This window comes from Accipiter gentilis, chromosome 4 (assembly GCF_929443795.1).
Source record: "Accipiter gentilis chromosome 4, bAccGen1.1, whole genome shotgun sequence".
Classification (NCBI taxonomy): domain Eukaryota; kingdom Metazoa; phylum Chordata; class Aves; order Accipitriformes; family Accipitridae; genus Astur; species Astur gentilis.
Window position 1 is genome coordinate 40,552,206 of NC_064883.1, and position 22,313 is coordinate 40,574,518.

The 22,313-nt window shown below is 42.1% G+C and overlaps 1 protein-coding gene across 1 annotated transcript in view; it reads left to right on the forward strand.

Moving 5' to 3' along the window:
• Positions 1-22,313, forward strand: part of PRKAG2 (protein kinase AMP-activated non-catalytic subunit gamma 2) — a 226,409-nt gene that overhangs the window by 68,844 nt on the left and 135,252 nt on the right. Inside the window, exon 3 of the mRNA XM_049799132.1 lies at positions 10,837-11,116. Coding sequence (XP_049655089.1) covers positions 10,837-11,116 — 280 coding nt within the window. The remainder of the gene's footprint in view (positions 1-10,836; positions 11,117-22,313) is intronic.

Here is a 22,313-nt window from a genome sequence, read left to right on the forward strand (position 1 = left end):
TGTGTTTTTCTGATGGCCCACTATTAAATTAAACTAATACATTCACAGAGTTTGCATGCTTTAAAATGATCAGGCGAGCATATTCAGTGGATGACATTAGGGATGGTTATACAGCGCCTACACAATCTTCAAAGTAATAAAAATTGTGGGTGGGATCTGTCATCTTCAGGTCCCGGCCTCATCATTTTCACAAAGCGTTGAAGTACAAGCTGGTCTGCTAAATGTAAGCCTCCTACCAGCCAAGTTACAGGCTTGGTGAAGAGAGGTACTCCTCCGAACAGTAGATAACCCCAAAAGCTGATCTATAGCTACGCAGCAGACCAGTTGGACTTGTCACAGTATTTACAAGGCTGTGGACCTCTGTGAAGATCAAACCCGCTACAAGCCATTTGTCAAAGAGTCTGCAGTTATAGTTCAAGGCAGGTGAAGCAATAAATATCTCCTTAGTGAAGCTAATCTGCATCTAGAACAATAACTTAGCTTTGTTGACAGCATGAGTTTCTATCCCTTTGCACCTTGCAGCAGAGGACAGTTGTTTAAAAAATTTCTGCAATCCATCAGTAATTGCATATATTTATAACATTGGCCTTGTTCTTTTCTGCATTGGACGACTTAAAACTGATGTAGGAGTCACTGATGCAGAGGAACTCTTGTAGATGCCAGGGAAGCTAAAATATACAGTGTTACCAAAACTTGCTTGTTTGGAGGGTTTGAATAAAGTGAACAATGTGGTGGTTTTGGAAAGGGTTGTCATGCTGGAAAAAGGCAGGGGTTTCTAGCTAAAACTTGATTTTTTCCATTTATCACCTCCTTTTCCCAAAGAAAGGTGAGAAAACTGCATGAATCTCAGTCATGAATAAAAAAATACACCAAAGCTAATCTCGCTCATGTGTAGTATTACATTATAGTGTTTCATGACTTCTCCTTTACCATTTATGAATCCCCTGTTTTTTCTCTTACTGGTCTTGGGACTCTCTTTTGATGAGTGCTAGTCGTGGGAGAATTGGAAGAACATTTCAGTAGTTGCCCCTTTTTGCAGGCTTAGTAAATGCTGGGTTTCTTTCCCCAGGCTTGGATCAAGTTCTGCTTATGGAAGTGCAGTTAACTTTGGAATAACCATGCAACTGGGGCTTAACATCTGAAATTGCATTTTTAAATGACCTTTTTGATTGAGTGTATAAGACCTAGAGTTTTTTCTAACATAAGACTTGGAGCTCTGTTCAACATCCACAACACAGTGGTAAGAAACGAGCTGGCAGTGCCCAACTTCTGATAAGAAACAGATCATCTAATAAAATCCATTGCCACACATCTCATCCTATATATCGTTTTCCTCAGTGTGAAGGATGGGATCTTTGCTGCTATTGAATAATGAGTAGCATTAGACTGCAGTATTTATTTAATTCTAAAAGTTTGCCAGTCACTACTGATGCTACATAAAGAAGTCCCCAGGTTACTCTTCACTTTCAAGTGAGATGGTTTTTCTTTGTTCAAGTTTGAAATCACAGTATGGTGTGAAACTTTTGTATACTAAAAGCCAGTATTTCATCAGTAATGTGTCTTTTCCATTCACCCATCATGTTGGAGACAGGCAATTCATCAGGGATGTCTCTCTTCCTGCACTTAACTCTTCTGTCGCCTGGGCTATAGATTAAGGTAGAGAAGAGTAGTTCATAACCCATCTGTCCAATCTGCCATTAATTTAATTCTCCTGTTCTTTGTGAAAGGCTTTTAGAAACTGAATTAACATTTTTCACAGAGATCTTCAGCACTTTACCATGCAAGTGTCTCTCAATCATTATCCTGTGATGACAATCCTCATGACATAGCTAAGAAACTCAAGTGCAGAATTATTTGTTCAGGTTCACATAGGAATTTTTTGGCAGGGGTGGGAATGTGACACACATTTCCTGAAGTTTAGCCTTAATCACTTCTCATTAACATGGCTACTATTATAAATGATGTATTCTTTCCTTTATGACCAACGGCAGGAAGGGGATAGGGATACTTTTCACCTTCCTCTGCTGAAGATGGAGAATGTAATATTCTGAAGACTCTTGCGTAGAAGTTCTTGGCGTGATGTGATGGAGAAAGGTAGCTCTTGTGCCTGTGGCAGGTATTCTGGCCCTTCTTATTGCCTGAAAAAATGCCTTAATACTTGTGCTGGTAGCTTTGTCTAAAACAACTGGTAATGCTGATTGCCCCATGCTCAAAGCTAGGACTCTCCAGAAATGGCTTGAATCCTTGCAGAGAGACCTTAGAGGATCATTAAATACAGCAGTATAGACAACTAGGAGCTGAGAAGCAATTAGATTTACTGGATTTCCTTGGTCTGGGAAAAGACGGTGAAAGAGGGGCAGTTTAGAGGCCTTGAAAATCATGAGTGATGTGGAGCATCATTCAGAAAATAATTCTGGTACAGTGTGGCAGGGCAGCAGTCAAGGATGAGTGCCCCTCTGCACTCAAATGGCTCTATGAATTTTAGAGGTCTTAACACCTTGAATTTTTATAGATCTTTCATCTAAAATGTAGGTTAAAGGATAAGGTGTGGAAATTACAGGAAACCGACAACCGTTGCTTTCAGCTGAAAGCCCAGGATTGCGAATGATTAGAGAGAAGAAAATGACACAAGGCGAAAATTGTCCATGGGGAGGCAGCTAGCAAATTATAGATGGAGGAGGGAGGAGGAGGAGGAGGAGGAAGAAAAGAAGTTTGAAGAATGATATTGATCCATTCCTTTATGGAAATAATAGAATCGTCATAAAAATATAGAATAAAGCTTGGAATAGAAGCGCGCATTAAAAATTATTTTCTCTACATGGGGAAAAAGCTGATGAGATGTTTATCTTAGATGACAATGGTGACTCTGTCCTATTAATGACTTAAGTGTATTTAAAGCAGAAGATGCTAAAGCTAGACATTTTAAAAGTAAATCGAAACAACTCTGATAAAACACCCTTGAATGAATTGGCAGACCTTTCTCTGACTAGTGCCGATTTTGAATAAATCTTGGAGCAGAGATGAAGTTCTGAAAGACTGCAAAAAACCCAAATTACTGTGTTAATATTTACAATGTTTGCAATTAGGGTAATTTACAGGTTTGTCAGTCTAACATTAGTCCTGGGCAAAACAATGAGATATCTAATGTTGAATAGTTAATGATGCTATTATAACAGACTCATTTGGATTGGAATGAATGGTAAACAGTTCTTATTGAACAAATGCGGGGAGTTAAATGAATTATAAATTTGGTTGGAAAATGTCATAGTATCGGTGTCATGTATATAAAAAAGTAGCACAAGACATTTTGATTTAAGAAACTGGAATGATACTGAATAAACATGGCGCCTATTAAGTGAATAAAAACCTGGCTGATAAAATAAATTGAGACTCATCAGTGGAAAATTTTGTTTCTAGGCAGACAAAACATTCTGTTGCTACACTATATCATACTTTATCAGTGACTTGAAAGAAATACAGGCTCATTACTGATACAATTTGTAGTCTATACAAAAATGAGGGGCAAGAGAATAGTAAACTCTGAGCAGGAAACTCCAATGTAGAATGACCTGAATCACTTAAAACATATTTTTGCAAACAAACAGTCCATCTCAGTTTGGCCAAACTGTGATCAGTTACACCTAGGAGGAAGTAATGCAGACTTTATTTTTGGGAAGTCTGTCACAAAGCCTTGATTAGATTTTGAGAATAGCTGTAGGTAATCAACTGTACATGGATTCTGGATGTGACACGGTGGTTAAAAGATTAGTTTGGTTTTTGGATGTACGAACAAAGGAATAGGGTGAAAAGTAGAGGGTTTGTTACAACTGTGTTTGGCACTGACTCACAGTTCTGTTATCAGTAATGCAGGAAAGCGTTGATGAACTAGGATCAGAAAACATCCGAGGAGTGACTCCAATATTAAAGGACTTCAAGGAGCGCTTTATCCTGCTTCTGGTCCCAGCATTGTTTTTGTTTTGTTCAGTGACTCATGGGAACTGCACGAGCAACCCCTGGAACAGGGAGGAGAAGCAAAAAATATGCCATTTTTAGCCTCCCCTTCACTCCTTTTTTTTTCCCCAGTCTTTTAATTATCCATTTCTTTATGAGCAGTGAGGATGGGGAGCATGTCCTGGATGGTCCCACAGCCTTGGCATGGGGCACCTACAGTGGATGCAGTGAGCCTCAGGGCAAAGGCACATAGGACAACCACTGCACTGTCATGTGCATGGCTCCTTCCCACCCACTGCTTTAAAATAAATGCAATTAAGGTTTAGGAAGTGGACAGGGAGCCAGCCCTGCTTTCACCTTTCTTCAAACCTGCTTCTGCCTTTGAGCAGCTCTGCTCGCTGCTGGAAGCCTTACCCCGACCATCCATACAGCAATGCAGAGCTCTCGGAGCCTGCCAGAGCAGCCAGCCGCATCCCATTGTATTTTAATTTGGAAAAGTGTCATTGTACTTTAGTTTTGGGAAGTGACATCTCTGATCCTGTAAAATATGTTGTCATCTCAATTGTAACTGCTCATGCAGAACCAAGGGAACTAGTGGTGGTGAATGTGACCACATGGTGCCTGGAAGAGTAAGTCCTTCATTACCTTTCAGTCTAATGAAGTCAGCTCTTGTGTTTCTGTGAGCTCTTTTATTCCAGCAGCATGAAAGAATCATCCAATTAACTTTATCAAAGGGCTTTTTTATTGAGATTCTGTGGAAGGGCAGGAAACAAGTAAAGACGTCTATCTGGTGTATCGTCTCTAATTGTGTTTACTGTCCCTGTCAAGGATGGTGGGAGGTGATTCCTTTTCTGTTACTTGCCTGTCAAAAAACTTTTTAAGTGAAGAGGCAAAATAAAGGTCAAATAACTCACTGTTGTAAAAGGAAACAGAACTCAAATGCTCCATAAATATCCTAACTATTCGGTGTTGGAGAAAAAAGGAATGGAGCTTAGGAGTGTTTAATAACTTTTGCTTAAAGTCAGAAGCATTTTGAAAGGCTGTTTAGCTTGAGCCCATTTGTATTCCAGACAGATTATTTTTTCTGACTGTTCTGAAAAATGACTCTAAATTCACCAGAAACTGAACCAGAGCCAGAGATTTTTCAGGGGGGGGCATCCTCTCGGGAAGGCTGTGTGCCCAAGAAAGGACCTGTTACTGGAGCACCCTAGCAGGGGAGCAGAGGACATGGGTGTGAAGAGGTGCGGTAGCAGGGACACGGGCGATGCCTGGGTTTCCCCGGCTCCGACAGAGCCTCTGCCTGTGCATGGTCAGGGTCTTCTCAGCAGAGCTTGTTCATTTTTCTGGGCACATTGCTTTGACAGGATGCTTCTCTTCCCTGCAGTTAAGTGGTCCTGAAATTCTAGGTTGGGAGCAGAAATGGCTTCTTAGAGAGGACTTTATTTGGTAAAACAGAGGGATTAGATTTTCAGTACAAAGCATGGGAAAGAAAACGACACTATTGGGAAAATTTTTTGCCTGTGAGTGAGAAGAGGCAGAACTGAGATGGTGTGTGGACAAAAAAAGACTAGTTTGTGGTGAAGTATGAATAGTTTGGTCTCTTTGGATATTGCATTGGGGATTACCATATGGTAATGATTAAATGTAGGACACTTTAATCTTTCTTGTAAAATAAGATGAAAAATTGCAAGTCAGGTAAGAAAATAGATGAAGGGAAAGATGGCAGCCTGGTATTGAAAGCGTTGCTGTTGGGTGGAGGGACAAAACTGGCAGGGTTTCTCCAAGCTCGGTCCTCAGTCTTCGCTAGTAAGGCTGAGACAAAAAATAGAAGTATACTAACCAAATCTGTTGATGATGCAAAGAGAGGTGTTTTCTTCATCATAGGGAAGGACCTTATACAGGAAGACCTGGATGACCTTCAGGATGGATAATTCTTAACAGCACAAGATACAAGGTTGTTCACTTGGGGTATGTCAACAGGAGCAATAAAGAAATGAGGTCAGGGAGCATTCTCTTGGCCCAGAGATGAAGGGCTTGGACACAGTCCTGTTGCAGAGCTGAACTCTTGCACCCACTAGAGCAGGGTGGCCACGTGCAACCTGGGACTGTCCCTGGCTTGTGCTCTGTCCGAGCCCAGGCGGCACCTGAGGAGTGCTTACAGCACAGGCTAAATCCCTGTCAGATGGTGAGTGAGCAGGGAAGCTTTAAGGACAAGTGCTCAGTGGTTTGAGCCTCTTTCCAGCTGTTTTATTCACCAGTATGGGGTAGTCTGGGACTGGTAGTGGTTTATGTTGGGAATTTGTCATCTAGGAGTTTGTTGAAAATGAAGGTGTGGGTCTGCTGGTCCGTCACAGGGTGGCTCTGAGCCATTAATGTGCGTAGCTGGGAGAAAGGAAGAAGAGATTAGGAAGAGAGAAAGATTCCCCCATCCAGGTGAAATGACAGGGACCGCTTTCAGAATGCTATTTCTTGTGCTTAAATCTTCCAGAGCTGCCCAGCTTGGAGCAAGTGCCACAGTATCACTTTAAGTTTCATTCCAAAAATTGAACATTAAGATGTCAAGCACTGTAAGATATGTCTCATTTTGTTGCTTTATTTTCAACAGTGGCCGGTTCTGGATGTATTTTAGAAATCTGTCTAAGATCATTTGGTGTATACAACAGAGCAAAGTCTCTCCCTGGTCCCCAGCTGAGGATCCTTTTGTGCTTTGAAGCATGAAAACTGGTAGTGTCTTAAAGCATTTTAGGATATATTTACTCAGTGCTATGTAAGGTAACCAGTTTAGCCTTGAACAAGCGAAGTCAGTTGCTAGAAACAGCACATCTGATGCAGCATGGGGCTGTGCTCGGTTGCTTAACCTCACTGGGGAGCACACTGCTGAAGGCAGAGGGTAGGGTTGCATTGGCACTATTACCGAGCTGCCAATTTAGCCCTATTCCCACTGCACTGTTCTCTGCAGACCTACAGTCAGGAGCTGACATTTCTCTCCAACGTAACCAGTTTTAAGGTTTAAGAAGTCTAAGGTTAGGCATAGAGCTCGAAGATCCCATATATGCTCTGCACAAAGCCAACACAGGGAATGTTTTTTGTTGGTTGGTTGGTGTGTGTTTTTTTTTAATTAGTTGAATAGTCTTCATACTTAGAGGAGTTTTTCAATTTGTTTGATTAGACCTTATTTGTGCATTGACTTGTATTGTACTTCCATTGTGAGTTTGGATTCCTTATCTCCAAAGGCCAATTATCTGGTCAGGGTCAAATAAGCCATATCGCCACATGCATTTATTAGGTATGTTCCCTATTTATGCCCATTCTCACTGCTTTTCCTGGACCAACACAAACTGATGTACAAGGTTTATTAATGTGAGAAACCAGGGTGCAATACTTTTTTTTGCTGCTACAGCTCAGCTGGAGGAATAGTTATCTTTCCAAAGCACATGTGGGAGTTTTGTGCCCACCTGCCTGTTGTAGCTTCAGGAAATGAGTCCAAAAAGCATGAAGAACAGGCTGATAATCCATCTAGCTGTGTAACCTGCCTCCAGCACCACTGCCAGAGTCATCACACCAAATCTGCATAGGATGGTGGGATTTATTCTACAGCAGAAATTCTTCCCCATTTCCAGTTGAAGTATGAAAATTAACATTGCCTTGTGACTTTTATATATGCTGCGATAACTGTTATTGCTGCTGATTTTACTCATAGAAGCACCTAACCATCATTTAAAATTCACAATCCATTAGCCTCAAATAATATTCTAAGAAAGCGATCCTGTTGTAATTCCCAAAGCAAAATCACAGGTATTTATCCGCTTTGATGGTGGGTGTAACCTGTGTATAATTAACATGTGGAGCGGCTGGGGAAGAATTCGATGTAGTAATTTCCTTTAATTTAGTAGCATGCACATGTGTATTTAGCAGCGTGCCCCTGGTGCTCCAACAATTAGCTGATTCATCTGCCTGGTGTGATGGAGAGAAAGCAACTGGTTGTGATTGCAATAAATAAAAACATCCCGCTGCTTCTGCTCAGAATTTGAGAACAATTTGCTTTCATGTCTGAGTTGTGCGTACAAGGGAATACTGATGTTATTTGACAGATTGTTGCTTGACACTTTACATTTCTAGAATTGCTTTAGTGTACGAGGATACCATAGTCTTTTAAAAGTGTCTCCTAGCAGTGTGTCGTTATAACCAACCAACCATGCAAAAAAAGATGACATGAAATATTAAGGGTGGCACCAGAATGACGTCCTTCTCTTGGCTTTACAAATGTCATAGCTTGTCACTTTAGGAAAAGCTATAATGAAATTGCCATCCTGGAAACAGTCCTAAGTTATAGTCCTAGTGGCAGATTTGTATTATGATTTAAATGAACTTGAAAATATTCTTACTCCCCAGTTGCAGGCAGTAGATTTGGCAACAGACCTCTAAATCGCAATGCAAAAGGAGGTGCTGTTGCACTACTTGGTTGTTTCCTGAACTGTGTGTTTGTGAAGAGAATGACATATAAGTAGTCTCAGATGATTTACAGATGATATTTTAGTAAAGTTAATGAGCTTTTATGAAAAAGCTACCACTTTGGGACTATTTACCCATGACAAAAGTGCTATTTGTTTATTAATTTACTTATAGCGTAGTTATTATTCCAGGTCTCAGTCAAGGGGTTGTGCCCTAGTATTCTTGATAAACACTCACCGGGAGAAGGTCTGTGTGGCAGAAGACTTAGAGTGGGAATAAAGGAGATACGGTCCTCATGGCAGAATAGATACGTAATATGAAATGAGTTTTCAAGATTGCACACAGAATCCATGACAGAGCTGGGAGGGAAACGGGAGGCTCAGACCGTGGCATTAAGCTTGAAACACTATTTTTTTCTTCTCTGATGGTTACTGTCAGAGTGTTTGGTACCCAGTGCTTCAGTTAGAATTGATTTATCCTTTCCAAAAATTTCTCCTTGAGGGCAAATGCTCCTCTAATTCTTCCGCAAAAGGTCAAGTATATTTTTGAGGTATTTTTGCCTATGTTGTCAAAAATAAGTGTGCAGGTACAAAAAGCGTTTGTGCATCCTGCCAGACATCTCTGTGCTGTGCAGGGGGAGCACAGTGCAGAATTCAGTGGCTGTCCAAGGCTGTGCCGTGCCAGCACGTCTCTGTGCCCCTCTTAGCGACCCACACTGTTAGTGTCCCTCTCCAGACCACGTACTTGCCTTTTAGGTCAGAAACCTTCCCAAACAGGAGAGCATGCTCTCTGCAGGCCCTTCTGCAATTCCCATGGAGCAGGACCCATTCCAGCTCTGTCCCATCCCGAGTGGAAAGAGGAGCTGGTCCAAAGTGCATATGCAGGAGACAGAAAGGATTATGAGACGTTGGATCCTGTGTTATGGAGGGAGGAGGTATTTGGCCATCGTGCTGCTCGTACATATTTCTACAAGTGATTTGGAGCTGTGGCTAAATGTTATTTTGAAAAGGGAGTTAATTGCATGTGTGTTTTAAACTCAGCTGACCATTTTTAGCTGGATTTGTATACACAAGCCCTTCACAGACCCAAAGGAAGGCATACTTACCTATGAGGCTTTCATTCATCTCTTCTTTCATCTAAGTCATCCTAATAAAAGATGCTATTTTTCTGTACAAAAACTCCCATGGTAACAACGCCCATACCTAACTAGACTGACTAGACTAGACACATCGGGTGACAGGCAGAAGTTGCTGTCTGCTCCGTACCTCCTGGTTTGTGTTGTGTAATTGGGAAGAGAGGAGCAGGCGTGCAAAGGGCTTGAAACTCGGCGGCACGCTTGTCGTGGTTTAACCCCAGCCAGCAGCTAGGAAGACAATTAACTCTACCCCAGCTGAAACCAGGACAACGCTATACCCATGGGCACATACACCGTGGCCTTTGCTTACGCGTTCCCTGGAGACGTGAAACCCACCACTGCCTTTTGCCAGGAACAGAGCTCTTCATTCATGAGAAATGCCCCCAGCTAAAAAAGCAGCCTCATACCCACAGAAGTACTTTGTGCATCCAGAAGGAAATAAACCTTACGTATAGCCCAGGCACAGGCAAATCCCACAGAGGCTTTGGGTCAGCTTCTGTTAATTGTACGTGGGGATAATTTTATCTTTGCTCCTTTTCTTTGTTTGTTTTTCTGGATTTTTATCCCCCCTCGCTGGGCAAGCCCGCACAGTGCAGTGCTGTGTTGTGCACAGATATTCAGGCTAACTGGAAAGCCAGCACAGGTTCCAAAAGAGATACAGCTGTTAGAAAGGTCGTACCCAAGCTCCGGGACAGGGTAATTAGCAGGAATGTAATCGCTCTAAAATGGTTCCTCTATTTTCGGGACCGGACTTGCAATCCCACAGTTGTGGCTGTGGCTGGCATCGCAGAGACCTGTCAGGCGCTTGGGAGCTTGTGCACTGTGCTGTGTCACATCATGCGATGGAGATTTAAGTACTGTAGACCGGTGCTTAATTCGGGAGGAAGACTTTGGGGCACTATGTTTCCTTAATGGCTATCATTCATTACCTTAAATAAATTCATTGCCAGTCATATTTCAGTTGTCCAGGGAAGGAAGAGGGATGTATGGCAAATAAAAGCAAAGAACATCCTGCATTATATGTGTGAGAATAAAATGTATGCACACATGTTGAATTTTTTTGTGAAATTCAGCGTGTCCTTAAGAGCAAGGGGCAGCATGGAGCCCCAAGGTGGCACACACGCATCTGCGTGTCAGTGGAGGCAGGCGCTGGGGAAGGTGAGGTCTGGCTAATTCACCACCTGAATAAACAGGTTTTGACTGTATTGAGACAAGTTCAGAGATCCTGATAGCCTGAGCTGAACTGAATTAATGGTGATTTTTTTTTTCTTTTTTCTTCCTTTTTCTCTCCTCCTCAGGTGGAAGAAAGCTACTCTGCCGGAAGTCCGTCAAAAGGCCTTTTCTCAAAAGGGCTCCAGAACCGACCTTCCAGCCCTGTTTCTGCCCCTGTGAGGTCCAAACATAGCCCCGGCTCACCCAAAACAGTGTTCCCCTTCCCCTACCAGGAGTCTCCCCCACGCTCCCCACGCCGAATGAGCTTCAGTGGGATCTTCAGGTCCTCCTCCAAAGAGTCCTCCCCCAATTCTAACCCGTCTACCTCTCCTGGGGGCATCAAGTTTTTCTCCAGATCAAGAAAAAGTAAGAAATTGCTCATGTTATTTCAGGAAGATACACGGTACCTCTGGGCTTGGCCCATACTTTACCTGCGGTAGTGAAGTAAGTGCAGATGAGGCATGTGCTAATTGTTCGTTATCGCTTTCACTGACCATGTGTTTTGGGTTTCTGACATGCTGGCCATTAGGGTATGACCTCTGCAGGGCCGTGGATACCTACACAAGGCTGAGGAGGGAAATCACGCTTCAAAGCTTTGCTTAGAAATCCTGTATCCATGTTAGTGGGAGTTTTCTGGGTGGTTTCACTGAGGCTGGTTGGACGTCAGCACCGGGACTTGAGAACAGCTAGAGATGTTCATGGGGTTTGTGGTAGAGATGGGCACAGAAAGGATGTCATCTCGGGAGCTAAGGGAGACTCGCTTCTGTAGATTCTATAGAGAATTTCAGCTGTTTTTTTAATTGATATTTCTTTGCCCTACTGTAGGAGGGGAAAGAGACTTTTACTGGATAGAAGTAAATGGTATGTGTTTCCAGTCAAATGACCATTAAGGGAGTGTTTGAGCTCCTCTGTCAGAATATGAAAGGCATCATAGACCTCCATGGTTCAGAGCACCTGCCTGCTTTGTATTGGGCACAAATTTTACCTCTTCAGCAGCCCGTGGGCTAATACACCATTAAGATTCAGAAATAAGCAGGGTTCAGAAAAGGCTTTGATTTTAAAACTTTCTTGCTGAATAAAGGTTCCCAGTGCTGGTCTATAAACCAAACCTGGTCTACCCAAGGGGTTAGTGGCTATAGGCAGGGGACAGAGTCACAGGGGAAAGAGAGGAATAATATTTTGCCACTGGGGGTGCTGGATTGTCAGACCACAGTGAGTTTTCCTTCTGTGAGCAGAATAAATAACTCCATGATAAATTGTTGTCAAATCTTCTGTGACAACATAGATACAGATTTAGTGATGCATATATCTGTGTTTGGCTATATGTTTCCTGCAACATACTGAGAGCTTTCAGTGACTTTTAAATAGTGTAGAGGGACCTTCTTGTTTTTCTTCATCAGAGTTTCTCTTCAAAACGTCAGTTTTAGTCAGAACAAGTAATTCCATAGTGACTTTTGTGCACAAGAACACAGCTATACAAACCCATATAGGATTTTTCTTTATGCTTATCAGAAGTTCTGTTGCAGCTTAATTGAAATGGCATCTTTTCCAGTCCTTGCCTCGCTCTAAAACACCTTCAGGAGTTTGAAAGTAGCAGAGTCAGTGTTTCTGAAGGACTCCAAGTAGACCCCAAGCATCATTTCTATTCAAGGGCATTTGTTCTTCTCTGCTTTAAAGTTCAAGTAAGCTTTTTATGTTCCCCTCTTTTTCAAGCCTCACAAAAATTGACATCCATTTAGGTCCATAGGTTTAAATATTACATAGGCAATATGCCGCTGATTGAGTACTCAGAGAAGGGCTCACTGCTGCGTGAATAACAGCAATATACACTGCATAGCAAAGCCATCTTGTGACTTTTTAAGGGAGTTATCCAAGCAAATAGCACTGTTTAAGTCCTAGCTAGGTACAACAGAATATTAAATAAAGGAATCTTCCAGTAGTCAGCAAAATCCTTTTGATAAGGTCACATCACTGTCACAGGAACAGGCTTGGAACAGGGCCACGCTATTTTTGAGCTAACAGAAGATACCCATGACCCTGCTGCTCCAAAGAGGGTTGCAGGAATTGCACTGGGCTTGGGTGTTCGTGGTCTTTTGTTTTTCAGGCAGGAGGGACAACATCTTGGAAATGGTGTGATGATTAAAATTGCTGTTTAAATGGATAACTCTTTCCATTCTGCAGCTTTTTGCAAAACAGAGCATTTCTTTCCAGGTGCTTTCACATGATTTAGCTCTCTTACAGAGAGACTAATGCAAATACATACCCTTCACTACCATGTTAAAGTTTATTTTATTCAGAATGTGCTAAACAGGGATCGGTAATGAATTATGCTCTCAGGGTTTACTATATTTAATTAAATTTTACTGAGTTTTATTTAAGAAAACCTTTTCAGAACTTCAGGAGATGTGTGGATTAGCATTTCTGTCATATGTAGTTTTTCACAAGCAAAATTTTTGCATTCTGGTACTTTGCAAATAAAGAATAACCCTATGTACTACAAAACACTAAGTTAATTGGTTACGTCCCACTCAAAACAAAGTCTCTGTGGCTTGAACAGCATTACCTGAGTGACAAGACTCCTCAGATGCTCCTCAGACTAGCTATCTCAGATCTTTGCACATACACTGTTTTGAAGAGCTCTGAGAAGAGCTAAACCAGCATGTGGTTCCACATTTCTGAAGTTGCCTAAATGCTTCACTGCTCAAAATTGTCACAGCCTACGTGATTAAAATCCCATTTTCCCCAGCAGCTTGGGATACCTGTGTTAAAAGTGAATGGGACTTAGGTTGCTTTGTCAGTTCTGAAACTGTGAGTGCATTGAAATCAGATGGACTTGCCATGCTTGCCTGCCTTTACATCCCTTCTGGTGCTGGTTTAATAGTATTAAAATGAAAATTAGCTGTGTGCTGGGCTGCACTGGGAGGACCATCACCAGCAGGTCAAGGGAAGTCACCCTCCCCCTCTGCTCAGCACCAGTGAGACACATCTGCAGTGCTGGGACCCATTCTGGCTCACCACTACAAAAGAGACAGGGTCATATTGGTCCAGCAAAGGGCCAGTACATTGTTCAGGGCCTGGGGCATGTGGTATGAGGGGAAGAAGAAGAAGAAGAAGGAGATCTTTTTGCTGTCTTCAGTTACCTAACGGGGTTACGGAGAAGGCAGTGCAAAAAGTGCAAAAGGGCAGGAGGCAGAGAGGGGAACTCCAGGCAGGTGTAAGAAAAATGTTCTTGATGTGGATGATATGGCATCGGAGCAGGGATCCAGAAGGGCTGTGAAATTGCTACCCGTGCAGATTTTGATAAGTCAACTGGACAGGGCTCTGAGCACCCCAATTTAATGTTGAAGCCCTGCTTTGAGCAGGGAGGGGTTGGACCAGAGAGCTCCAGAAGTCCCTCCCAGCCACGGCTCTTCTGGGAAACTCTGCACTGGAGTCTTCCCTTTGGGTTTATATCAAATCTGTATTTTATCCAGGGAATCTGCAATTAAAAAAAAAACACCACCAGATAAAAGTTCACAGGGGCTTAGGGGTTTTTTGTCCCCCACTTTATCTGAAATGAGTCTGTGCTGCACTCCTTTCCCTATCATCATGGAGCAGTACGTGGGGGAAGTATATGCAGCCTTTGTTTTAAATAACATAGCCCGTCTTCTCTCCACTTCCTCCTCCCACGCATTGTTCAAAACACAGACTAACCTGTTACTCCGCATATTCCTTGTTTTTCTTGGAAGCAACTTCTTCCTAGCTTGTTTTCATTTTAAAGGCTATGTGTGGTATTTGCAGCCCTTTCTTTCCCATATAGTTGCTCTTTTCCCAGCTAAGTTATTTTGCCTTCTGAATATACACAGTTTAGGAAGGGCATTAATGGTTAGGGTAGGACAATATTAAAACAGAAAGTGATTCGCAGATGTAAGGCTTAAAACATTTTCCACGTAAGGCTGGGAGTTTAAACCTTTTGCTCATCTTTAATATTTTATCACTTGTTTTGGCAATAGCCGAAAGCTCATCTTTGTGACTTTCCCCTCTGGTTACCCCAGTTCAGCATCTGGTCATAACCCCACGGCTCTGATCTGACAAAAGATTGCCCTTGAAAGGAAAAACACCTTCCCACAACATGTACTTGGCTGCCAGCCACTTCAGGTATTTTGTAAGTACAGCTTTGAAACAGTAAACTGCTGGCTGGGGCTTTGCGTCCAGCTTCCCACCTTTGAAAAGGCAACAAATCCACCTTGGCCCCCTCTGGAAGAGACTCTGCGGGGACCTTTTTGGGTGAGGTGTGTTCTTGGCCATTGGTGCAGCCCCTTCAGTTTGGGAAGTTCACCACAGAAGAATCCAAGACAGCTCTTTGCGTGCTGGGTTTCTGTATGAGTGCTTGGAAATGTAATTCTCGGCTTTTTAATTTCTTTTTTGTCTGAGAATCTTTTTGCAACAGCACTGTTAGACTGACAATGGAGAAGTGAATATGGATTTGGGGTGAATTAAGCTTGGCTTTGAGGTGGTGCAGATGATTTGTCGATGCTGCCCCCCCCCCACTATGAAGCTTGGTAGATGCAGTCCCACCCAGCGCTGCCCACCTTACACCGCCCAAAACCAGGTGCCTTCTGCAAGCGGAGACTTGGCTCTGTGAGATGTGGAGCTCAATACCGGGGTTTTACCCATGAGTATAGGCACATGAGCAGCCACGGAACACTGAACAATTACATTTTAATTATTTGTAGACAATTAGATATGAAAAAATGAGTAAATTGGAGTTTTCTAGTTTTAGAATAGCTCTTGTGACCTGTAGCTGGCAGGATGCTTCTACAGAAGCTGACATTGATTTCCTAGATGTTTTTCAGGGACAACAGGAGCAAAGTATGAGAGAAGAGGTACAAGCTGAGAAAAGTGACTTCAAAATTGGCAGCCTTGTGGAACTGCTTCCAAGTTTGTCTTAGGTTTGCTCAAAACTGCATGAACTGCTCTCCCGAGGAACAGCTCGGGACCTGATGCTTTGAGATATTATTGAGTCTTGTCTGTGAAGGGAGTGCATTTATCCTGTGTACAAATTTACGTGAGAAAGTATAATGCTAAGAGAAAGAAGAAGTGGCACAAATCTACTCTCAGTAAAGCAAACTGAGGTGATCCAAAGTAAATGCAGGAGGATGACCCTCACTGGAGGAAAACACAATTCAGATTACACTTTTCTTGCATGAGCTCTCCCTTCAGAGCCAATGCATAAACAAATAAATGAGGAGAGCTTTATTTTGCTGAGTGGAAATTAGGGAGCTACCCCTGCAGAGAGGCTAAAATCAAGTACCCTGAATATTTTATTAAAAGTAGATGGTTGTATGAAATATAAGTCATTAAAATGTAGCTTTTTCCATGGGGGTGAATGCCTCATTTGAAGGACAGCAGGGCATTTTCCAGTCCTGCTTCGCCTCCCTAAAACATCAGTTCAAGTAACAGCAATACTCATGACACATTGATGGTGCTGCCGGTTTTAACAGCAAAGGAAATCAATTAAAAGGTTTCAATTGACCTAAAGCTTTGAATTGCAGTGGGTGGGATCAAAAGATAAATTTAGCTCAGAAGTAAAGGTTGTTTATGAACTTTGAATCGAATATTAAGCAGCTTTCAAACACCTTGAAGCGGGTGGTCAGATTTGAATCACAGTGAATTTGCACTATATTTGAGGAAGGAAATGTTTTTCAATATAAAGTTTTAATTTTCTGTTGTCTTTTAGTACTTTTTCTCCTTCTAAAATTCAATATTATTAACTGTGGTGCTCCAAAATAATCCATAAGGAGGGCTCTGGTGCTCCAATAACAAAGGACCAGAGAGTATTTTTTTCAGAAGACTGTGAAATGCCATACAGAGAGGTTGTCATATTTTATTCATTCTAATAATTTATTTTCTTGGAGAACATCTTGTGGTTAGACTATGCCCTCTCTAAGAAAAGCTTATTACTGTACTAATTTTTACCCATAGGTGGAGCAAGTAGCTCTTATTTGCAATAGCCCAGGGAAGAAATGGGGAACACTCTGTAAGGTTTCATGTTGCCACATTCAGCTCTGCTCCCCTGAAGGCCTTCTAAGTGTGGCTGATCTGTGCTAAAACTTTTCTTCAAGCTTTATACTGAAATTCATTTCCCCCCAAGATTTTACTCCATATTTATGACATTTAGGTAACAACTTGCAGTGGAGTTTAGTCTGAGACAGGCTGTTGTGGAGGGTCAGCAGCGAGGCAGAGGCATTTCATTTACCATTGGCTCAAGCTATTTCCCACCATTACTCTTTAGAAATACCTTTCCATGACACTCAGTGCCATGTGATGGGATGTCCTTCCTCATGCCAGCTGCTAGAGTCTATATTTGGATTTTTCTTTGTTAAATCAACATATTCATCCCATAGTCTTGGACACTCTCAGCCTTCGGATCACAACTGTAGAGATCAATCAATTATAACCTGCATCAGGATGCCAAATAGCTGAGGCCACTTCCATCTTCAATTTTTCATCTGTGTTCACAGTCTGCCTTCTGAACGGGGAGGCAGGTGGGATGCCAGAGGGAAAGGTCATGAGGCAGCTTTGATTTGTGGCTGTGACTACCCTCGCGATGCAGGATGAGGGGAGCAGGTTGGGGAAGGATGGGGCTGCGCCGTCCAGGTTCACCTTGGGAGGGTGGCGTAGGCTCTTCCACCGTCATCCCATAAAACATAGGAAAGGAGCAAAACCATTTCATTTGTCTTGCTCTATTTTCCAGTACTGCTGTGCAAAAACATCTAATCATAATTTTTCAAGCTTACTTTGTCCACAAAGGCAGACAGGGGAACCGACACTGTTCCTTTCGGTCTCATCTACACTAGAAAAATGTTTTTTTGCAGACAACATGTGTCAGCATGGCTGCAGCTGAGCTGATACCACACACAGCTTTGTATGACCAAAGACCAGCCACATTCAACACCATTTCTCCTGCCAGTAACTGACATCTGCTGTCAGCAGCAGACGATTCTTCTGGCTAAAACGTGCCTATGATGATTGGTCTTAGTTTATTTGGAGATATCTTTCAATGAACTTCCCTTTTCACCTTAGTTTCCCATGGTCAGTGTTATCTGCATAGGTGGAGTACATTCAGTATGCTTTTATATTCTTTACTACTCTTTCTAGGCTAAAGGATTTTTCAGACTATCTTCAAATTGCTAATGATTTAGAAGCAATGATGAAAGATAAAAAAAAGGAAGTTTTTCAGTCTCTAACTTTCATCTGTAGGGTATGGGACAGACCTGTGACCACATTCATTCCCATCTTCTATCTCTATCCTGGGGTTTAAACTATGGAACATGCTATAAATGATCAGACTTTTAAATAACAACCAAGTTATTATTTCTTGTGATGTACAGGCAAGACCTTAGTTTTATATTTGCTCTTTTAGAGACTGCTGCTGGCATGCAGGGGAAATTGAAACTACAGTTTGAACATCTCTAAAGGCTGATGAACCCTGCTGACCTTTCACTGCTGGTCTTCTTTGTGTCCTTTGATAAGAGAGGTCTGCGGGGCAGTGCTCATGTGCAGGTGACTGTTCCACCACAGGTAGTAATGTAAGCAACAGTAAAGCTAAAGAGTTTTGAAGTCTCAAGCTATCTAATCACAGGAAATCATTTGGAAATAAGTTGTGGGGGATTTTTTTGTCGTTGTGAGTTGTGGTTTTTTTTAAAACTATCTGTAGTTTAAAAATCCAGGAATACATGTAGGAGAAGATTTTCAAACATATTTATGTGTCCATTTTCCGCTTAGAGCAATCATTTCAGAAATTTTTCCCTAAGCAAGTATTTGGTTATAAGTGCTGGAGAATTTGTGTTTATTTTAGTGGGTTTATTCACAAATTTAATGTTAAGTACATTGCTTTATCTGAATCTTAGTGAATGCTTGTCATGATCCCATTGAAAATGCATTGTGTATCCAAGCTCTTTTGATATGTGGTTAGTCTGAAGTATTATTAATCACTCAAAGTATCAGATCCAAGCTTTACAGATATCATGGGTTCTCAGCTTCTTAGATAAAGTGCATGGAAAATACCTCAAAAATGGGCTGAATAAATGTGATGAATGTTGAATCAATTGGTTTTCTGATCTGGAAAAAATATGGAATGAAAGAACCTGATCACAAGGCAGAAGAATGCATGGTTTGGGGAATATACTGTATGTAGTAGAGTAAGTAAAGTACAGTTAAATCCCAGGCTCAGTCCAGCAGCCTGTAACTCTTATGTAGCCCTTGTTGGGTCAGTGTGAGTTTTGACTGAGCTTGGACTGAATGAAAACACTGATTTTAAAAAGAAAATAAAACCCATGACAATGATGGTAAATCATTGTGCATTGTGAGAGTCAATAGGGTGAGGTGTTGATCACTCTCGTGTCCCGATTTATGGGCTTTGTGGAAATCAGCCTTTGCTATATGCACCCTTTGGGGCTGTGAAAGCATCTTGAAGGAGAGCCCTGGTGATAACCAATTATTAGACTTGAGAGGGTTTTAAAGACTTCACACAGACTCTGCTGCTTGCCTGCATGGATAACTAGATTTGTTCCCTGGTTTCACTTGTGTATTTTGTTTTCCTATTGACCATAAAGCCAGCTGAAGATAACATTCCCATTCGTATGGGAAGTAAGCACGGTCAGACACCGCAGTCTCATAGCTGAGCTGGTATAAGCCATCATGTGAGCTTCCAGCATCTGCTTTAGTGCCATGTCACTTCCAGCAGTCACTGGCAGAGTCATGAATTGGGCAAGGAGAGCCTGTAGCATCCATTTTGATTCAGTCAGGAGTTGGCTCCGACCTTACAGCAACTTGGGTAGTGATCATCCAACTATGGAGTCATTGTTGGCCCATTTGGTCTATATAGCAAATTTAAACGCAGGTTGGTTGTTACTGGGACGAGGAGATGTGGAAAAGCAAAGAAAATATCTCCTACTATAAAGCTCTGCATGGTGCCAGGTTTAGGATTTTTTTCCTCATCGCCATACTAAGTCAAATAAATACCAGTCCGAATTAGAAGGTCTAGCAAGAAGCCTTTTTGTACTTGCAGTTTGACAGAGGTGAAAGGGCTATGGAAATGGTGTAACACCAATGTTATGTTGACGTCACTGATCTAACTAATTCCTATACTCCTAAATCTGTGTAGTGGAGCTAAGTCTTTCCATGCTGCTCTCTAGTTGACTGAAGTAAGCTCATGATTCCTTTGTCAAAGCAAAGGAGAAGATGCCACTTTTAAAAATGAATTGGTTTAGGTTTTTCTATCCTAATGTGTTAATTGATTTGGGTTTTATAGTGCTTAAAATAATGAACACATCAGCTGGTGAAGCTGGAAGTCATGTTCTTAGTTGAAAATAAAAAGACGACAGGCAAAGTCTTCAACTCATGTCAGAAAATGGGTCTTGGGTCTAATTTTTGGACACTGACCTATGAATAGTTCCCATCCCTCAGAACCTTTAAAGAAATTCGTTTGATAATATGTGTATCGGGAGCCACTAACTGTTATTGCAGGTGCTTTGATAATCCAGCAAAGCTTCTGACCAGCTTCCCTGGCACAGTGTGGGAGATACTGAATGAAGGATGACACCATGCAAAGGACCCAATTCAGGTTCATAGAAGCATTTTATTACTCACAAGCACACACATGCATGTTAGCTGGAGGTCCATGCTCCCCAAAGTTTGCACCATTTTTGGATTTGCAGGATGGGGATTGTAAAATGCTCGGAAGCCCTGTCTGTGCTGTGCCAGCCGGTGTATGAAATGGTTTGTGCTGCTAAGTGGGTGTGTGTGGATGCTCTGCAAAGTAAAGCGCAAAGGATGGGGCAGCAAGCTGAGGATTCATGGTGGGTACAGTGTGAAGCTGTGGTAAGCAAAAATGTAGTGAATGTAATTTTGAGAGTAATGTCCTGAATAGAGGCCCTTCTGAAGGGAAAATTTTAGTCTGTAGTGTCACCTGTACACTACTAGCAATAATCTGTAACTTGTATTCTCTCCAGATTACATTCTCTTTGGTCCACTTTCTGGATGTTAGAACTTGTTATCCATCTGAAGAGCTAAACCAGCATATCTACAGAGCATTGCTGGAAAGGTCCAAATGTCGGGAACTAACTGATTTATGACAATCCTAAAACCAGCAGTGGTGGTTGACAAATGACAAACCTAAAGCCAGCAGTGAGCTTACAAAGGTCCCTGTGCCTGGGATCCCCAGGATGGATCAATAGACTTAACTGCCCTCCCCTCCCACCAGGGATGGCTGGTTCTAGCATGGGGCACTAAGTGTTTAATGGAATCTAAATTATCTTATTTCAGCTTTAAAACAAAAAAAAAAAACCAAAACAAAACAACACAAAAGGTTGTGGATTGTGTGTAGGTTTGTGGGTTTTTTTCTTTTTAAAAGCAATTGTTTTCTTTCTCTGTAGGCTTCTGTTATGCCCTTTTCTGGTAGAGTTCACCCAGTATTTGAAGACTCTGTCTTTAAAAATATTCTTGTCTTAGATTATGGAAATTATTAATCTGTGTGTACTTGATACACTAAACAACTACTCAGAATCTTTAGTGATCAACCATCAAAACAGCTCAATTTCTTAATTAAATTATTTTGAAGCTTGCCTTGGGGTTCCTATAAGCACACTTTATTGGTAGGCAACTGCGGCAGTTTGCAATGGGATTTCTTTGTAGTTTGCTTCTTGCAGCATCTCCTGCTGTTTACGGCTCTCAGAACCTGAAATGTAAGTGCAGCTTTGAAAGAACCGCATAGATGTGTGACACAGGACTGCGGTGACAAGGGCATGGGGATAGCTACGCCAGACAGTGCCGCACTGTTTAAGCCCAAACTGCATCTCCCTGGGAGCTACTATATGACTGTGAAACATAGGTGCCCTCCTGTGGGCATCCTGCTGCTCCTCCTTGCTGTATGGAGAGGCTGGGATTGCCTTGCCTGCCTGGAGATGCTTTGGCTTAGGTTTTGAGCAGGATGCTGAGGACCTTTTATTATGCTTTCTTTTTCTTTTCTTTTTTTTTTCTTCTAAACCCATTCAAACAGCAGGGAATAAAACATCCCTCCCTCCAACCTGCATAAGCAATAATTTTGCAGTTGTTCAGGAAACCAGCTTCTCCTTTCCTCATCCCAGGAGGGTTTGCCATTGCCCTCAGGTCAGGATATGGCCCTCAATATCAAGATAGACATTTAACTGCGTTGACAAATGCACAAACCCTAATGCAATTCATTTTTGGCTGGGGAAGGCATGTAAAGGTAAGCCATTAATCATATACTCTTCAACAAACACTGTAATTTGGGAATCCTGAGTGTTTCATTTCAGGGTCACTGTGAATGTATCAGCTTCATCGCCTGCCTGAGCTGGGCAGAAGGTTTGGTGTCAGATTTGTTTGCTTAACCTTAGTATAAGGTTTCCATAGCTCTTCATGTTCACGGTCTTTCCATGGAGCTGTTTAATGGTGAGAGAACTGTGCTTGGCAACCTGAGCTGTAACTCCAAAAGGATGATGCTGTTTGCAGTTATGCGGTTGCTCCAATTCCTCTCACACGCCGACGTGCCCCCCATAGT